General features: G+C 24.9%; 1 protein-coding gene across 2 annotated transcripts in view; it reads left to right on the forward strand.

Annotated features, from left to right (window-relative positions):
• LOC117178991 overlaps positions 1 to 19,931 on the forward strand; it is a 292,457-nt gene that overhangs the window by 31,508 nt on the left and 241,018 nt on the right. For both annotated transcript variants that reach the window (XM_033370592.1, XM_033370593.1), the window contains exons 3-4: positions 6,586 to 6,842; positions 11,086 to 11,434. In XM_033370592.1, the coding sequence (XP_033226483.1) occupies positions 6,586 to 6,842; positions 11,086 to 11,434 (606 nt within the window). The remainder of the gene's footprint in view (positions 1 to 6,585; positions 6,843 to 11,085; positions 11,435 to 19,931) is intronic.

Genomic DNA, 19,931 nt, shown 5'->3' on the forward strand with positions numbered 1-19,931 from the left:
TCTCATCTATCTTTTTGTTATTTTGAGCTTCTCTTACTAGTTTTTCTTCTTTTGGTGGTCTCCCTCTACCCCGTTTTTTCGTCTCGTCTGTCTTATCTAGGTGATTTTCAGTTGTTTCAGTTTTGTCAGTCTTGTCTCTATCGATATCGGTATTTTTATTAAACTTTGCGCCATCTGCTGCTGTTACACCTAACTTCGTGACCAGTTCCTTGTTTCCCTCGTTTTCTGCCATTTTAATACTTTTTCGATCTAACCTATAAATTTTAACTCCTTACGTATATCGCCAATACTAAAATACAAATACCTTTTTAAACGTCACTTTTTAATCTCACTTATCAGCCTACTTTTATTGCACTTAATAATCACCACTCATACCATATAATATCATACAATAACCGTAATTCTTTATAAATACTTCCGTCGATATGGACACACATTCGCACACTTCCACTCCACCTAACCAAGTCCCTACTTGGTCGAAAGTGCAACTACTTTGTTGAAAAATCATTTTATTGGATAAAGATTTATTACTTCAGTTAAAAGTTCATCTCTTTCGTTGAAAATTCATCATTGTTGTTAAAAATCCATCTCTTTATTAGAAAAATTAAATGCAATGGTTTGGTTTAAAATATCTTTTTTTTTATAATTTATCTATTTGGTTGAAAATTAGATTTTTTGTGAAGAAATCATCACTTCCGATTGAAAATGCATCTACTTGGTTGAATATTGAATATTTTGTTGAAAATTAGTTTTTAATTAAAAATTTAAGTATTTGTTTTAAAATAAAAATTCAACTATTTCGTTGAAAATTAATGTTACTTGTTTGAAAATTTATCTCGTTGGTTTAAAATTAATCTCTTGTCGAAATTTCGTTTTCTTTTGTTTTTTAACAGTTAATTTTTCATATTGATAATTTAGAATGCGATTTATAAATACTTATATCTGTTGGTTCAGAATTCATATTTTTTTGTTTAAAAATTCTACTAGTTGGTTGAAAATTTAATTATTTTGTTGAAAATTCCATTATTTAGTAAGAAAGACATATTTTTTGGTTAAAATATCCACTGTTACATTTTTTATTATTCAAGAATTCATCTTTTGATTAAAAATTGTATTTATTAAAAATCCATTTTTTTTGTAGAAGATCATCATTTCACATAAAAATTCATCTGTTTTGTTGAAAATTCTACTATTTTGTTTTAAAAAATGTTTTCTTTGCGGTTAAAATTGTTTTTTTGTTGTTGAAAATTAATTTTTTTAACTTAAAATTAAACTTCCATTTTTGTTTGCAAATTACCTTTTTTCTTAACGAATCATATTCTTGGGTTGCAAATTCAACTGCTTTGTAAAAAATTATATATTTTCTCTTGAAAATTCAACAGTTTTGTAGAAAATCTATTTGTTTGAAGTCATTTTTTTGGGAGAATTGATCTGGAGATTTATAATTTAACATGAAAATTCGTTTGTGTTGTTGTAAATTACTTTTTTTTCACTGAAATTTAACTTTTCCAATTTTGTTGAAAATTTATCTGCTTTATTTGAAAATTTAACAGTTTTGTAGGAAATTTTCCTTTTTGGCTTGGATATTCAAAAATTGGGTGCCATTTTTTCTTATTTTTATTGATAAATACTTTTTGGTTGAAAATTAGTCTTTTTGGTTTCAAAATTCATCTGCTTTAGTAGAATTTTTGTTGTTTTTTTCTTGTTGAAGATGCAGCTATTTTTTTAAAAATAAATCTGTTTTGGTTAAGGATTCAACTATTATGTTGCAAATTTGTCTTTTTTGTTTGAAATATCAACTATATTTTTTGTTTTGAATTCTTCCTTTTGCATGAAAATTCAACTACTTCTTAGAAAGTTGAATTCCTCTGTTAAAAATTAATTATTGTGAAGATGTGCTGTTTTAGTCAAAATGACGTTTTTTTTATTGAAAATTGATTTTTTTTAACCAAAAAAGTAACAAGTCTATTTTCGCTTGAAAATTTATCTTTTTAACTTTAAAGACATCTTTTTGGAATAAAATTTCAGCTCTTTTTTAAAAAACATTCAACTTTATAACTTAAAAACTCAACTTTCGTTTAAAATGTCATATATTTCGATTTGAAATTTTATGAATTTAAAGTTTTTCATATTGAATTCAGTATGTTACCTACATTCATATTATTCAGAAGAATTAATTTTCCGATTTTCATAAAAACTACTCTATTTCCTCTGTTTTGAGAGCATTTTGAGCTGTGGATTTTACAAATTTTTACAAAAAACAATCTTAAATTTTATGTCAACAGTTTCTTAAATAATCAGTTAAATTTTTATCTTTTTAAATTATGATATCACTGGATTTAAAATGCGTAATTCGAAAATCTATCACTTACAAATTTTCTATTTTTGATATTAATTTTTAAGCGTATAGTTTTCATTTAAAGAATTTTAATGCAGTTTCAAATATTTAAAAATAAAAAATTAGAAGCGTTTGAAATCGTACACTTTTGGATAAAACCCCTTTTTAGTTGATCAAATGTGTATTAATTATATTGATTTTTGAAATTGAACTATGCATTAAAAATAAACAAGCGACTAATAATTGATTTTACAAGACGATTCGGAATCACTTCAAAATTTAAGAATTTACATATTTTAACGTTAAAAATGAAACTGTTTCAATCTGAAAGTCTTAGTATTTAAAGAAACGCAAACGCCCGATTGAAACTTTATAAACTATTTTCAATTTTAAAATAACTTCAAAATAATATATTCACAATTAAAGGCTTTTATTCAATTAAAAATATTGTTTTAGTCTAACATTTGAAAATTTTGTAATTAAAATAAATAACAATTGCCTAATATTTAGCAATGTTTTATTGTTCGTGTACAATCAGTAATTATAAATCAAATATTCAAAACAAAACAAAAAACTAATCTTGGAACGTTACAATTTTTATAGTTTTATTTGAAAAAAATTTAATTTGCAAGTAATATTGTTGAATTTTGACGTATAATAAATATTGAGCACCTATAATTCTGAAGAAAAAAAATCGAGGAAGAAGTTGAAAAGATATTCAGGAGATATGAAAATATTCAAAATTAATTAAAATTTTGAAATGATTTCAAATAATTTAAACGAAGTGTCTACGTATACCAAGAAAGTCCGGCTATTCGTAACGAAATTTCAGTGCAAATAGCTCACGGCCTACTTTAAAACATGATATAGATTTTTCCAGATTTCGAACAAAAAGTTTAAATGCTTTTTAAAAATTATGAAAGGCTTAAAAAAATATTTTCTTAAGATTCCGACGAAAATTGGAAATGGCTTGTTATTTTGATAAATTAATTTTAAGAGAATATTTAAAAATATTTCCAAAATTGTCAAAAAATCAATAATGTAAAATTAAAATAAATGATGTAAGACAATGTGTAGTTGTTTCAAGATTTTGAAGCTTTTTAAAGATTTTAAAACTATTTAAAATGATAATAATTCAACTTTTAATGTAAGAAGTGTTCAGTTTATAAAAAAATGTAACCGTTCAATTTCGTTTCAATTCAACAAGCTTCAAATTGGTTAAAATGATTTGCAGCTCTGTTTTTATTTCTTAAAATGGATAAATTTGTAGCTTTAGAGTTCGAATTTTTCCCTTGTATTGACCGTGAAAATTGTTGGCGAACCGGGAATAAACCGGGACTTTTTTATATGACTAAAATGGCCACCCTTCATATAAATGGCTTTATAATGCAGATTTGATTTCCAGTAAGTTAACGTTTGGGGAAAATTTTCGGGAATAAACAATTTAGAAGGCATACAACAATTCGAGTGAGGTCTAAAAGTCATATCAGATGGAAGTAAAAGCCGCTTTTCAGCAGTTAGTTATCGTTGACTCCGTGCAATATTCATTATGGATAAACGAATCTGGTACTTATTTACATTGGCCTTAGTGTTTCTCCATTCGCGAATGTAAACGTTTGTGAGTAAAGGTTAATAGTTTCACAGATAAGAGCGCGAAAATCGCAGAACGCATAATTCATTCAGTGAGAATGCTGGACTTAAAACTCCACTTGTTCGCGCGAAAGTTACATGTCCTGTAATATAAGTCGTTCCGGGTCATTTAGATTTTTTTTCTTGTTGTCACTGGATCTTGTCAAAAAGCCAATGATAAAAGGGGAAATTCCATAATGATAATGATGAACGCGTTGCGTTTATTGCTGTTAGATAAGGAAAGCCACAAAAAAGAGAACCCGGCAAATGAAACCACGTGTTGTGTTTTTAGACAGTGTTTTTTTTATAAAATGAAGTCGAAAATGAGATGATAAAAGAAAGGTTAAGAGTGCGCTGATTGATTCCGGGTGTATGTACTTGAAAGTTTCTCAAATTTTATCACACTTTATGATTCATTGTTTATTATTGAGATTTTTAATTTAAAAAGATCATCTAATCATCCGAGTTCATCTTATTCAAGATTCGTTCAGATATTAAATCTTGGTTCAAATTTATTTAATAATTTCTGCTTTATAGTAGTCATTTGGGAATTTGTATAGGTTTTAGTGAAGTTTCTAGTTACGAAAACTATTTGGAAGTGACTGTGAGTGGGATTGAATTTTCAAGGTTGCTACAAGTCACGAAATTTCCGAAAGTCAGGGAATTTGAAACTGATCAGGGAAGTTCAGGGAATGTCCGGGAAAACGGGAAAGAATCAGAAAATTTTTGATAAACTGAAGTTGAAATTTAGAGTCTCACAAATGACGTAAGTTGTTTTTCTGAATTTTCACCTCCTCCCCCCCTCCTCGCCGTGTAAAATACCACAGGATTTTCTCTGAATTATCCTCACCCCACCCCTATGTAATTTTACTAAGATTTTATAAAGTTAGAAAATAAAATGTATTAATAACAATTAAGTCATTAATTTTGTAAAAAATTCAACCGTTTTATTTTAAAAAATCATTCCTTTTCGTTGAAAACTGTTGGTTGAATATTTAACTAGTTGTTAAATAATGAAATTTTATGTTTCAAAATCATGTTTTTGGTTTAAAAATGCATCTTTTATTTTTTATTTTAGAGAATTTGCTTCTTTTACATACAAATTCAACATTTTTTTTCTTTCTCGACTGAAATTCTTTTTTTTCGGTTTAAAAATTCTAATTTTATTAAATATTTTATTTTTAATTGAAAATTCAGATTTTTTACTTGAAAATTCAAAAACTTTGTTGAAAATGAAACTTCTTTCGCTGCAGTTTTATGTTTTTCGTTTCGAAATGCTCGACCATTTGATTGAAATATAATTTTGTAGTTTGAAAGTTTAACTACATATTCTTTTGAAAATTCGCCATTGTTGCTTGGATTTAACTTTCTTTTGTTTAACCTTAAAATCTTTTTTGGTTGAAATATCAACTGTTATATTTTTCACTGAAAATTTATTTTTTGGTTAAAAGTTGAACTACTTTGTTAAAAGTACATTTTTCTTGTTGAAGATTCTCATGCTAGTTGAAGATTTATCCCTTTTGTTGAAAATTTAACTTTTTTGGTTGAAAATACTTTTTTTGTGATTGAAAATAAATTTTTTCATCTGAAAATGTAAGTATTCCAGTTGAAGATTCTTAACTTTAGTAGAAAATTCATCTTTTTGTTTGAAAATTAAATTGATTTGTTAAAAATTCATCTTATTTGGCCGAAAATGAATTTTTGTACTGAAAATTTCTTTGTTTTTAGAAGATTCATTGTTTTAGTTAAAAAATAATGTCTTTCGATTGAAAATTGTTCTATCTTGATGTTGAACAATTATTTTGGTTTGTTTAAAAATTCAACTGTTTTATAGAAAATTTATATTTTTGGTATGGAAAGAAATGAACCATTTTTACTTGAAAATTGATCTTTTTTATCGAAAATTGATTTATTTTGTTGCCGGCTCGTCTTTTTTGGATTAAAAGAAAAATAATTTCGGTAGAAAATTAAAATTTTTGGTAAAACATTAATTCTTTTCTTTTGAGTTAAAAAACTTAGCAATTTGGTTTGAAATTCATGTATTTCACTGAAACTTGGTCCTTTTGGTAAAATTTTAATGTTCTTAGCCTTTTTGGTTGAAAAATCAACTATTTTGTTAGAAATAATAATGTTAAAAATGCAATATCGATAAGTTGTAATATATGTGAATTTACTATTTTGTTTAGTAAAAATTCTACTTTTCACTAAAAGTTTTTTAATTCAATTTAGAAACAAATATTTTGTTGCTTTAAAATTTATTTATTTCTTCTAAATTCTTATTTTTTGTTGGAGATTTGTTTCTTTAGTTGAAAATCCTTTCCCTTTCTTGAAACTTATTTTTTTAAATTAAAAACTCGACTATTTGGATGAAAATTCATATATTTTGTTAAAAATTTGTCTTTTTGGTAGAAAATTGATCTTCTTGGTTGAGAATTCATCTCTGAATGAAAATTTAAATATTTTGACGAAAATTCGTTTTGTTTTCAAAATAATGTTTTAACTAAAAAATTATATTTTTTATTCGTAACTTAAATGGGGTTTGTCATGGGAAAGTGAGGGAATTTTGAAATTTGGATTTGGTAGCAACCCTGATTTTAATAAGAGATTCTATTTTTCAGAAATTTACGGCGGTGGTTCGACTTCTAGTACGGGTACAGATATTCTGGATTTATCGATGCCTGACAAAAATTCCGTGACCGAAGTCTGCTACGTGTGTGGAGATGAATTCAAAAGAGGCTCGCTTAGTCACATAGCAGCAAAACCATTGCCAACTCCACCGCATCCTTCTCCCAGTCCACCGCCGTTTTTTCCCTCACTAATGCTGCATCCCAGACCTAGCAGAAGTCGACCAATGGACAGTGCGGGTCGCGTTCAGGTGAGAATTTTTAAATAATCTTTTAATTATACAGGAATTTATTTCTTATTTTAAAAAAATACTAGCTAACTGTTCTAACTTTTTAAAAAATTAATAATTTTATACCCATAATTAAGTTTATAAAAATATAAATTGAAGTTTAAGATGACCTGCATCATTGACCTAAAAAATGGTCGTGTTATTTCTTAAATTTTGGCTTTAAAACCAAAATTTGACCATTTAAAAACAAATTTTTAAGTTAAAAAATATGACGATTATTGACTCGTCGAGATTTCGTAAGTTAAGCACGTACGGGCATGGTTCGCTCTCGGGTGGGTGACCGTTCTTAATTATCGCTTAGTCGTGTTTTCACACGTGTCACTTAAAAATCTCATTTACTTAACATGGTAAAATTTTGAATTTTTGAACAATTGAACTCATGTAATAACTTTTATTTCCAACCTACTCTCAATTTTCAATTTTCTAATCAAATGTAAATTATTTAAGCAGTTGTTTTTCTCACAAAAATGTTAAAAATAATCGTATGTTCTGACTGAAATGGCTGAAATGCTGAAATGTAATTGTTTGTCATTGTTTGGAGTCGAAAATTTTTCTAAAAACATTATGTAATTATTTAAACAATTATTTATTGTCTATTTTCAAAATTTTTCAAAATTAAGCCAGAGATATCAACTTTCTTTTTAAATTAGTATCCTATCCTACGTTTTGTTGAATGATCACGTAATTTTGATTTTTTTTTGTTAATGTTTAATAAATTTATATTTTTTAAACAATATTTATTTGCTCAAGCATTTCTTTTTCGATTTTTAAATTGTTTAAACAAATATAATTTGTTTAAATAATTACTTTTACTAAAATAGTTTTAAAATCATAATTAATTGTATGTGTTCTATTTTATTTCATTTTTTATAGTTATTGAAAAATAACTGCTTGAGCAAAGAAAAATTGTTTAAACAAATAGACATTTTTTTAAATGCGAGGAAATATATCCAAATTAAGTAATTATTCGACCAATAGTAGTATAGGATACCAGCTTGAAAAAGGGGACATCTCCGGCCCATATTAGTTAAATGGGAGTTTGAAATGCGTGGTGGCGTTAATTTTCGAATTTCGAAAAACTAAAAATCACGGATTTCAACATCCAAACTCTTCTGTCGAGAAAACCGTTTATGCCCAGGAGTTTTGGTTTTCTGCAGTTTTCCACTTCTTTGACCAAATGTTCCGGCGAAGTATAAAGTTGAATATAAATAATTCTTTTTCTGTAAAAGTAGCTTTATATTAAAGTATTTGAGTATTTTGTTCAAAATTCGTTTTTTTTTCTTCGAAATTAATTTCTTTCACTGAAAATTTAGCACTATTCTACTTTTATTTGAAGATTATCATTTTTAGTCGAAAATTTAAGTGTCTGATTGAAAATTTATTTATATTGTGGAAAATTCGTTCTTTTTGGTAAAAAATTAATTTTCTTTGTTGAAAATTCATCTTTTTACTTGGAAATTTAACAGTTTTTTTACAATTTCTCTCTCCTCTCTCTCTCTCGTTTCAGGAATCTTTCTCAGTTGAAAGTTCATGACATATTGAAAAGTTGTCTTTTTCAGTTGAAAATTTTTTTTTTCGTAGAAATAAATCTCTGGTTGAAAAATCAGTTATTTTTGTGATTCATTATTTTAGTAGGAAAATTATATTTCTGGTTGAAAATGTAACCATTCCAGTTGAAGATTCATCATTTCAGTTAAAAAAAATTTTTTACCGAAAATTGAACTATTCCATTTTTGGTTGAAAAGTGATATTTTTAAGTTAAAAATTCAACTAGTGGTTTGTAAATTGTATTCTTTGGTTAAAAATTTAATTATTCCAGTTAAATATTCATCTTCTTGTTTAAAATTCAACTATTACAGTTGAAGATTCATCATTTAGTTGACAATTAATTTTTTAAACTGAACATTTAACTATTCCATTTTTTATTAAAAATTGATCATTTTTAATAAAAAATTGATTTGTTAGTTTGGAAAATCGCCTTTTTTGTTGAAATTTAATTTTCTTGATTAAAAAAACATACTTTGGTTAAAAATAAAACTAATTGGTTTAAAGTTAAATTATTTTCTTAAAATCTCTTCTCATTGATTTAAAATTAATCTATTCCAGTTTGAGACTCATTATTTTAGTTAAACAATCATCACTTCGGTTAAAAATTTCTTTTTTTTATGGAAAATAAATTTTTGTAACTGAAAATTGTAGTATTTCAGTTTTTATTGAAAACTTATCTTTTCCAGTTTAAAATTTAACTATTTAGTTGAAAATTGAATTATTTGGTTGAGAATTTATGCATTCTGTTCAGAAATTGTATTTTTTGGTAGAAAATTCAATTATTTAGTTAAGAAAGCATCTTATCTTGTTGAAAACGTAAGAATTTTACTCAAAAAGTTAGGATTTTGACGCAGTTTAAATAAAATGTATGGACTTTAGAGAAAAAGTCAATAAATAAATAATTATGTTTTTAGTATTTTTGAACTATTTAATAATCGATGGTTCTTATATATTGAAAAATATCTTGTAATAAAATTTGTCAAAGCTTTCTAAAATCTAAATTAAACATATTAATTGAATCCCTAGAAACTGAAAAAAAGTATTTGGTTGAAATATCATCCTTTTGGTAAAAAATTTAATATTTTTTGTTGAAAATTCATCTTTTGCTTGAAAATTCAACATTTTGTTTGAAAAGTTGTTTTCCCATCATGACTGAAAAATTTATCTTCGTTGAAAATTCTTAGTTTTGATTGAATTGAACTGTTTTTGAATTGAAATTAAAATCTTTTTTGTTTGAAAATTCAACTACTTGATTGGAAGCTAAATTATTTTGTTAAAAATTATTTTTTTTTATAAAATTCAGCTTTTCAATTAAAAATTCATCTCTTTGGTTGAAAATGTGACTATTTTGTTGAATTTGTTTTGATTCGAAATTAATTTTTTCGACTGAAAATTTAACTCTTGTGTTGAACTTTTTTTTTTGTTGGAAATTAATTTATTTTTAACTGAAAATTTCGCTCATCCAGTACAATATTCCATTAACTTAGATAAATATTCATCTCTTTGGTTGTAAATTGATGTTTTTTTAATATACAATTAATGTTTTTTGTTGAAAAATCGTCATTTCTGGAAGAGAATTTATGTTCTTTGTTGAAAATTCACCTGTTTCTGTTGAAGATTAATCATTTTGGTTGTAAATTTATTCTTTTGTTTTTAGTTGTTGAAAATTTAACTATTCCATTTTTGGCTGAAATGTCAACTATTTAGTTGAAAATTAATCTTTTTTTCTTTGAAAATTCGACCATTTGGTTAAAAATTTCTGTATTTTGTAAAAAATTTGTTCTTTTTTGGTACAGAATTTATCATTATTATCTTGAAATTTTATCTTTTTTAGTTGAAAATTCACGTATTTTATTGAAAAAATGTATTTTTTGGTTGAAGATTCAACATTTTAATTGCAAGGTCATATTTATGGTTAAAAAATAATTAATTCAACTGTTTAATTGTTGGTTGACTTTTTAAAATGTGTTTTGTTGAAAATTCGTCCTTTTTTTGAAGAAAGTTAATCATCTTAGCTGAAAATTGATTATTTTGGTTAAAAATGTTTTGATTGAGATATATTTTTTTTAACTGAAAATTTAACTATTCCATTTTTCAGAATTTTTGTAATTAAAAATTTTGTTTCTAACAAAAATTTGCCACGCTTTGAAACTTCCCTCTTCCAAATTTTAGAGAAAGGGAGTTCCTGTTTTTCTAAATTACAATAGAAAAGGTTATAAATGTATATTATTCTGACTTGGAACAGAATTTTTTTTATATGAAATGGAATTTGGAAAATAATTTAGAAGCAGGGAATTAAAATAAAAATCCCTTTTCAAAATTCATAATTATAATTCTTTTCCCAAATTCCCTGTTCCAAATAGAAAATCTTTTTAATCTTTTGAACTCGTTTTAATTGGCCGGAATAAGATAACAATTGACCGGGAATTTAAAATCATTTATCGGTTAGACAGTCTGAAGAAATTATTGCTAAATTAGTCTGCGACGAGTAGAGTCTTTTGAAATTTAATTGAATTGTCGCGATTTTTTAAAAGTAGACTGCCAATTTTTTCAAAAGTACGCCTGAAAATCATGGGATTTTGAAACCAGACGTCTGTAATATTAAGCCTTAAAGTAATATTGTTTTTGTGTAAAAATTCGTTTTCTCTTTTTTCAGGCCTGTTCCGCGTGCCAAAACCATCTTATACAACAGTGGAAGAATTATTCACGCCAGGGCGTTCCGCACAGCGAACGAGGTTACACTCTTCGAAAACGACAGGCGCCTATGATGGATACAACCTTCATCTGTTACACCTGCGCCTTGGAACATCCATCCTCCAGTATTAGATTGCTCTATTGTTGTCCAAATCCGGAAAAGGAGGCATTCTACCCCTTTATTTGTTCGATGAGAGCTCCGCCGGGAGCAAGTCCGATCAGTCCGCAAGGAATGGTGCAAGTTTGTTCGCTCTGTTATAAATCTATTCCTCAAAAGCACGAGGCGCAGCCGGCCGAGTTTCTTCGACAAGGTATAGTTCAATCTCATTAAAATTTATGCAGGGTGGCGCCACTGGCCGGGAAACCTGGGAGTTAGTCTAGACTGTTGAGCACCGGGACAAAGCTAGTGTTCTGAGCCGTTTATATTACTTTGAGAACGGTAACGAGAATAAGAATATTACCGAGAATATAACGGCGAAATAAATTTTCAATTTTTTAAATTTAAATAAAAAATAAATAAATAAGAAATAAAACGAAATAAATTCTCTGAAAATTTATGAGAATCTCAGAATTTTTATTTGTATTAATAGAAAATTGCATTTTTTTTGGTCAACTTTTCGGTTGAAACTTCAACTCTTTTTTCTAAAAGTTTGTCTTTTTTATTTTAAAGTTTACCTGTTTTAGCAGAAATTAATTTTTTTTTTTATAAAAAATGCGACTGTTTGATATTAGAAATTAAGCTATTATACTATTTAAATAGTATAATATTTCGTCGAAAATGTACTTTTTGTTTAAAATTTATATTTTGGTGTTGAAAAATGAACTGAAATATTTTCTGGATGAAAGTTCCACTTATAAACAAAATTTGTTTTTTATTACAAATTCATCTGTTTTAGTACAAAATTGATCTTTCACGGATAAAAATGCAACTATTTGGTAGAGAATTGAACTATTTTATTAAGAATTCATCCTTTTTGGTTGAAAAAATTATTCTTTTTGGATTGAAAATTCAATTTTTTTCGTAGAAACTTATTTTTTTTTTGTTACAAAAATTTAATTTTTGATGTTACTGAGTTAACTGGAATCTTTTTTTGGATGAAAACTCAACTTTTTTTATAATAAAGAATTCTTCTGCTTTAAGATAAATTTTATATTTCTTGATCAAAATGAAACTATTTGCTAGAGAATTCAACAATTTTGTTAAAAAATCACACTTTTTGGTTAAAAAATCGTCTTTTTGGATTGAAATTTCAATTTTTTTGGTAGAAAATTATTTCTTTTTAACAAATTCATAGTTTGATCGTGAAAACTCGACTAAAATCTTTTTCAACAGAAAATTGAACTATTTTTTTGAAAACATTTGGTTGAATTGCTTTGTTAAGAAATCTATTTTTTTGTTGAAGATTTATATTTTAAGTTGAAAAGTTATCTCGTTGTTTAAAATTTTAATTATCTTTTTTTTTAGAATTGGTTCTTTAACAGAAAATGGAACTTTTCCATTTTTTAAGTTTGATTTTTTTAGTTAAAAATTCGCTTTATTTGATAAAAAAAATTATTTTTTAGTTTGAAATGTCCTTTTTTGCGTAAAAATGCGTCAGTTTCGTGTAAAATTAATTTTTTGCTGAACAGTCATATTTTTTGTTTGAAAATTGAATTTTTGTAAAGAAAATTTGTCTTCTGGTTTGAGGGTTCAATAATTTAGATAAACTTTTATTCATTTTTTAAGTAAAAAATCTTTATTTGTTGGAAATTCGTCTTTTGGTTTTAAAGTTGTTTTCTTTTGTTGTATAAATGTCATTCTTTTTTTTTTATTAAAATATAAACTATGACACTTTTTCGTTGGGAATTTTTTTTCAGGTTGAATATATAACTATTATTTTAAAAATTCAATTATTATGTTAAAAAGCCATTATTTTGTTAAAGCGTTATGTTTTAAAGTAGAAAAAACTTTTTTCTTTTGTTTGAAATAAATTAATATCTTTTGAAAATTTTAAATTTGTATATGAAACACTGTAATTTCTAAATATGTCTGAGCTAGAAAATAATTAAAATTCAACCGCTAATATAACCTGAACAATAAAAATATTGTTAAAAATCATAAATTCTTAAATTCTATTAAGTTCTCCTTATTTCTGTCATATTATCGGTTGTATAACCTGAACTTAAATTCCCGAGAATATAAGTTCAGGTTATATAACCGAGAATATGACAGAATTTAGGAGAATTTAAGAGAATTTAAAAATGTATGATTTTTTAACAATATTTTTATGGTTCAGGTTATGTCAACGGTTGAATATAAACTATTTTTTAGCTCAGACATATTCAGGAATTTGAAATATGCACCAGCTATGCAGTTGGCATATGATCGTTGCAAATGCATGACATAATAATAATGTTGAATTTAATAACACATTAAAAGTAATTTACTAACAGTGTTAAATAATCTTTGAATGCTTTGAGTGATCTTTTTGATATTTTCTATTTTCTCAGCGAAAGAAAACTTAAAAAACTGCTTTTAGATCAAATATCCGCAGTGTTGAAATTTTGAACAAAAATTGTAAAGTGCATTTGTTTTGATTGTAAATTGCGATGCTATTTAAGGGGGGGGGGGGGGCTAAACACATACTAAAGAGTGGTGGCAACGGTGTTACATATAAACTGTACAGGTATCTGGTATATCGTTTTGTTGTTAAAGTTTTTCTCTTTTAAAAAATATAATTTTATTGTTCATATTAACTGTGAATAATGGGTATTATTTAAGATAATCCAAATCAACGTCTTTGTACTTTAGATGATAAAAAAATTATATCTTAATATATTTTCAAGTTAAAAATAATAAACTAACATTATAAATTGTAAAGGAATTTAATTAATTTTAATGAATTCATATTAAAAATTGCTTTTCGGCATAACTCTTTTCATGAAATTTAGCTTAAGATTTACGACGAAAAGGGAATTTTCATTATATTTGTTTTTAAATTAAACATGAACTAAAGGATCTTATTCTAAATAAGAAATCGCAACATAGGAACCAAGTTTTTAAAATAATTTACAAATTCCTATTTTATCCATTTTACATTGATTTATTCTCTCCTATCAGTGCATTTAGGTTTTAAATTATTGATCATAATTATTTTAATCGAATCTACAGAAAAGAATGATTAATAAATGTTTATTTTCATTTTAAATGATTAAATTATGTCCTTCAAAGAATTATTTAATGAAGATATACATTATTTTACAGTTTTGGAAGACTGTAACGTAACAAATAGAATCAAGCTTATCGTATGTGAAATTTTATAATTTTATAGTACCTTTTTCAAATTTTTAAATTTTCTATCTTTAAATTTTATATTTCTGTTTAATTTTGCTACCAAACGGACAATAAGACTTTGGGATAATTAAAAATTATTCAGATTTTATTTTAAAAGGTTTTTTTTAGGTTTTTAAGATTTTAAAATATGTCGAAAAAGAATATGAGATTAAAAAAAAAAACAAATTTGGGATTACATTTTTATTTTTAGTAGTTTCAGTAGTTTTGAAAATAATTGAAAATGATTAAAATCTTGAGAAGATTCCGAAAAATTTAAAACGAAATGTACATTTTTGATGATTTAGAACAAAAAATGAGAAGCCTTTTAAGAATTTTTAAAGGTTTTAGGAGAACAATAAAATTGTCTCAAGATTCCTCGTAAATTTTTTTATGATTTCTTTATTTTGAAGAAGGAATTCCAAACGAAAATAGAATCAAAATTATAAAAAAAATCTATTATGCTTAATAAATATTTTCAACTATTCAAACAATTCCAGGTTATTTTTAAACTTGTGAAAAATTCCATTTTTTCAATGTAGATTGTTGAAGGTTTTGAAACAGGAAGCTGGATTAAAATTACGAAAGGTTTCAAGAGAATAAAAATGTTTTCTTTAGATTCCTAGAAAAATGTTAAATGATTTTTTCATTGTGAAAAATTAAATTTAGGATAATGTTCTAAAAGATTTTAAGGTATTTCCAACAAAATTTCGAAAAATAATCTGCGAATCTTGAAGGCAAATTTTGCTGTCTTTAAAAAATGTTAAGAAAAAGTCGAAAAATTTAAAAATATATGTAGAAGGTTTAGATATATTAAAAAGATTTTTTTAAAAAGTTTAATTTGATAATTATAAAAATTTGGAGAAAAATGCAGATTTTTTACAATTTTGTAAAAAAAAAGCTTTATAAATTTGGAAAGGTTTTTAGAAAATCGAACAATATTTTCTAGATTTCTAGGAAAATTTAAAGTTATTCTTTGGAATTCAGCCTAAGGAAAATATTTTATTGTTAATTATAACTGGTTTTAGTCTAGAACTCGAGCTGAGCTTTTAAAATAAATAATTTACCATTTTCATTGTTTATTTAACAATAGTTTTTACGGTTTAATGTTTTTCTCTCTCAGTTTAGATAAAAGTTGCAACTATTATTCAATCCTAATGCTCTAGGGCTAATTTTATTCCTGAAAAGATTGTCTGCAAATCTCATCGATACGTTTTTAGGTAAAAAATTTTATTTAGGGATTATAAAATCGTTATTTTTGTCAAAAATAAGTTTTTATAAATAATTAAAAAAAAACTACCAATGAGATTTGCAAAAAATATTTTAAGGAATAAAATAAGCGATACAGCATTATAATTAAATAAGAATTGCAACTTTTACCTACAGAAAAAAAGGAAAACATTAAACTCTAAATTGTTATTGTCTAATAAAGAAAACCTGAAATATTGTTTTTCAAAAGTTCACCTCGAATTATTTTTAAAAATTAGTCATAATTAACATTAGCATATTTTCCTCCATTTTGTAAATCACTTTTAACAAGGTTCGTTTTTTGAACTTTAAGTAACTTATGATAATAATAAATGAGGAAGCACATTGTGTTCATTAAAACACATAATTTGTTTATTAAAATATTTGAGAATCTAAAATAAATTTAAATGAATAAATACAATAAAAATATTATAAAATTTAGACTTTAGTGAATTTTACGATTTTCGTTAATTATTTTCGATTTAGAGGGTAATAAAAAAAAGTGTTTTCTACTTTAAAAGATAACTCTTTAAAGAAATACTGGAATTTTCAACAAAATAATATAATTTTTAACATTGAATAGTTGAATAGTCAACGTAAAAATACCAATTGCCAACGAAAAAGTGTCATAGTTTATATTTTAATAAAAAAATAATGAAATTTATGCCACAAAAAAAAAAAGAATTTTGAAACCAAAAAGACGAATTTCCAACAAATACAAATTTTTTCACTCAAAAACTAAATAAAAGTTTATCTAAATTATTGAACCTTCAAACCAGAAAACAAATTTTCTTTACAAAAATTAAGTTTTCAAACAAAAAATATGTTTGTTCAATAAAAAAATTAATTTTCCACAAAACTGATGCATTTTTACGCAAAAAAAGTAAATTTCAAAATACAAAATTATTTTTTACAACAAAAATACGCAAATGTTTAACTAAAAAATATCAATTTTAAAAAAATGGAAAAGTTACATTTTCTGTTAAAAAATAAATCCTAACCAAAAAAAAAAGGAGTATTTTTCCACTAAACAGTTAGGTTTTTAACCAGACATAAGCCAAAACAAGATAATTAAACATTGAACCAACGAGATCCCTTTTTAACTTAAAATATAAATCTTTAAGAAAAAAAGTGATTTCTTAACAAAGCGATTCAACCAAATGTTTTAAACAATTTAGTTGAATTATCAAGCACAGAAGAACGATTTTTAACTAAAAAGTTGCATTTTCCTACAAAAAATGAAATTTCTTCTATAACAGATAAAGTTTTAAGTCAAAAAGATAAATTTTGAAAAAAATAGTTGCATTTTCTGTTGAAAAAGATTTTTGTCGAGTTTTCACGATCAAACTATGAATTTTTTAACAAGAAACCATTTTCTAGCAAAAAAATTGAATTTTCAGTCCAAAAACATAAATTTTTAACCAAAAAGGATGGCTTTTTAACAAAATTGTTGAATTCTCTTGCAAATAGTTGCATTTTTATCAAAAAAAATATGAAATTTATCATAAAGCCGAAGAATTTTTTATTACAAAAAAAGTTTAGTTTTCATCCAAAAAAGATTCTAGTTAACTTAGTAACATCCAAAATTGAATTTTTGTAACAAAAAAATAAGTTTCTACGAAGGAATTTAATTTTTAATCCAAAAAGATGAATTTTTTCAACCAAAACGAATGAATTTTAAAAAAAAATAGTTAAATTCTCTACGAAGTAGTTGCATTTTTATCCAGAAAAGATCAATTTTGTAATAAGACAGATGAATTTGTAATGAAAACAAATTTTTTTTATAAGTGGAACTTTCATCCAGAAAATATTTCAGTACAGTTGGATTTTTATCCAAAAAAAGGATTTAATTTCTGCTAAATGCAATTTTCTATTAATTATAATTAATTCTGAGATTCTCATAAATTCTCAGAGAATTTATTTCGCGGTTATATTCTCGGTAATATTCTCGTTACCGTTCTCAAAGTAATATAACTGGATCAGAACTCTACTTTTGAGCACCGGGAAAAAGCCGGGAATATTTAAGATTTTTTTTTTTACTTTTGGGATATAAAATTTAGCCACTTTTAGTTATTTGGGAGCCATGAAAGTATAATCCTACCAAATCAAGGTGGCCAAACACCCGGGAAAAGCCGGGATTTTTTCCGTATTTCATAATTCGCGTATTTTGTAATTTTTGAAAGTTTCCAGTTAGAAAGTATATAATTTTTAAAAATTTCAGAATAATTTTGAATGGTGAAAAAGGACAGTAAAAGAAAATGTACAGATTTTTTTTCTCTAAAAATTTGTAAAATTCCCGGTCCAAAAATAAATTCACTGATTTCTAAGTTTGATTTCATCAGTTTTTAAAAATTCAGTTAAATCTTTATCCTTTTCAATTATGACATCATTCAGATCACAGCCCCTAACTCGAAAATCTTTCAAATACAAATTTTCCATTTTTTATTTTAATTATTAGGCTCACATTTTTCATTTGAAAAGTTTTAAAATATAGTTTCAAAGACTTAAAATATGAGTATCGGTTGACATCAATAATTTTTGATAAAAAACCTTTTTATTTGATCAAAAGTGAATATAAATTATAATTATTTTTGAAATTAAACTATAAATTAAGGATTGACAAGTGCATAATGATTGATTTTACAAGACGATTCGGAATCAGTTCAAAATTTAAGAATTCGATTGAAACTTTATAAATTATTTTCAATTTTAAAATAACCTTCAAATAATATATTTATAATTAAAAGCTATTATAAAATTTAAAAGTCTTAGTCTAAAATTTGAAATTTTTTATTCAAGAAAAATAACAGTTGCTAATTATTTCGACATACATATTTGATTGTTCATGTAAAATCGGTAATTATAAATGAAATATTCAAAACAAAAGACATAAACTAAACATTAAACGTTACAATTTTAATGGTTCTATTAAAAAAAGTTTAATTCACAAATAAAGTTATGGAATTTTGATGTAGCTAAATTTTGGTGCAATAGTCCACGGACTAATTAAAAAAAATCGATTTTTGCAGATTTCAAAAAAAAAAAAATTTGGAAACTATTTTAAGAATGATGAAAGCCTTAAAAAAATAGAAAACATTTTCTTAAGATTCATAGGAAAATTGAAAACGACTTTTTATTTTGAAGAAATAATTTTTAGAGAACATTTTAAAAGATTTTTAAAATTGTCGAAAATATTTTCCATTTGACGGATTAAAAAAAAAATTAGGAAGGATTCAAATCATTGTAAAAGATATTCAGAAGTTCTGAAAAAAATCTCAAAAAATAGTTGAAAATTTGAATAAATGCAAAACAACATGTAGTTGTTTCAAGATTTTGAAATATAATTTTGAAGCTTTCTAAGGATTTTTTAATTATTTAATATTATTTTTAAAAAGTGTTCAGTTTATAACAAAAATTTAAACGTATAATTTTTTATACTTCTAGCTTAAAATTGCTTAAAATGATTTGCAACTCTGTTTCTATTTCTTTAAATGTAAAATGTTTTAGCTTTATATTTCGTATTTGTTTATTTCATTGACCGTGAAAAAAGTTTGCGATCCGGTAAAAGACCGGGAATTTTTTTATGTGATTAAAACGGCCACCTTGTTTTTATTAATATATTTATCGCCTTTCAAATAAATATAATTTTTTTTCTCAATTAATTTTTTGGTTAATTTTTGGAGGTTTCAAATTTAAAATTTCACATTATTGTTGTTTCAAATTCAAATATTTTAAATTTCAGGACCATTTCGCTATTAAATATTTCAAAATGTTACATTAAAAGCCTTGATAGTCATTTTTTAATTTAATAATTTTAGATATAAATATAAAGCAATTTCGCATTAAAAAGTTTAAAATTGTACACTTTCAAAAACTGAAATCATATTATATCAATATGGTCCTATATTCTTAATTTTAATTTTTAAATTTCAACGTAAGATCTTAAAATTGTCCGATTTTTAGTTAAATATTTAAACAAATAAATCATTTCAAATTGAAAAATATTTGAACCGAAAATTTCTAGAGTGAATAATAATCGTAAAGGGAGATTTGAAATTAAAAAATTTAAAATTGAGTTCAAAATAGAAAAAGATGAAGATTAAACTAGCTGAAATTGATACATAGGTAAATGGATAATTTCAGTAATGGCTCTTCGGTGACCACGTGACCAAACAAGTCCCCGGTTATGATCATTTTTTTGGTGTTCACTGCGTCCACACGAATTGAGATATCGTGTTTAAACTTTAACA

This window comes from Belonocnema kinseyi, chromosome 8 (assembly GCF_010883055.1).
Source record: "Belonocnema kinseyi isolate 2016_QV_RU_SX_M_011 chromosome 8, B_treatae_v1, whole genome shotgun sequence".
Lineage (NCBI taxonomy): Eukaryota > Metazoa > Arthropoda > Insecta > Hymenoptera > Cynipidae > Belonocnema > Belonocnema kinseyi.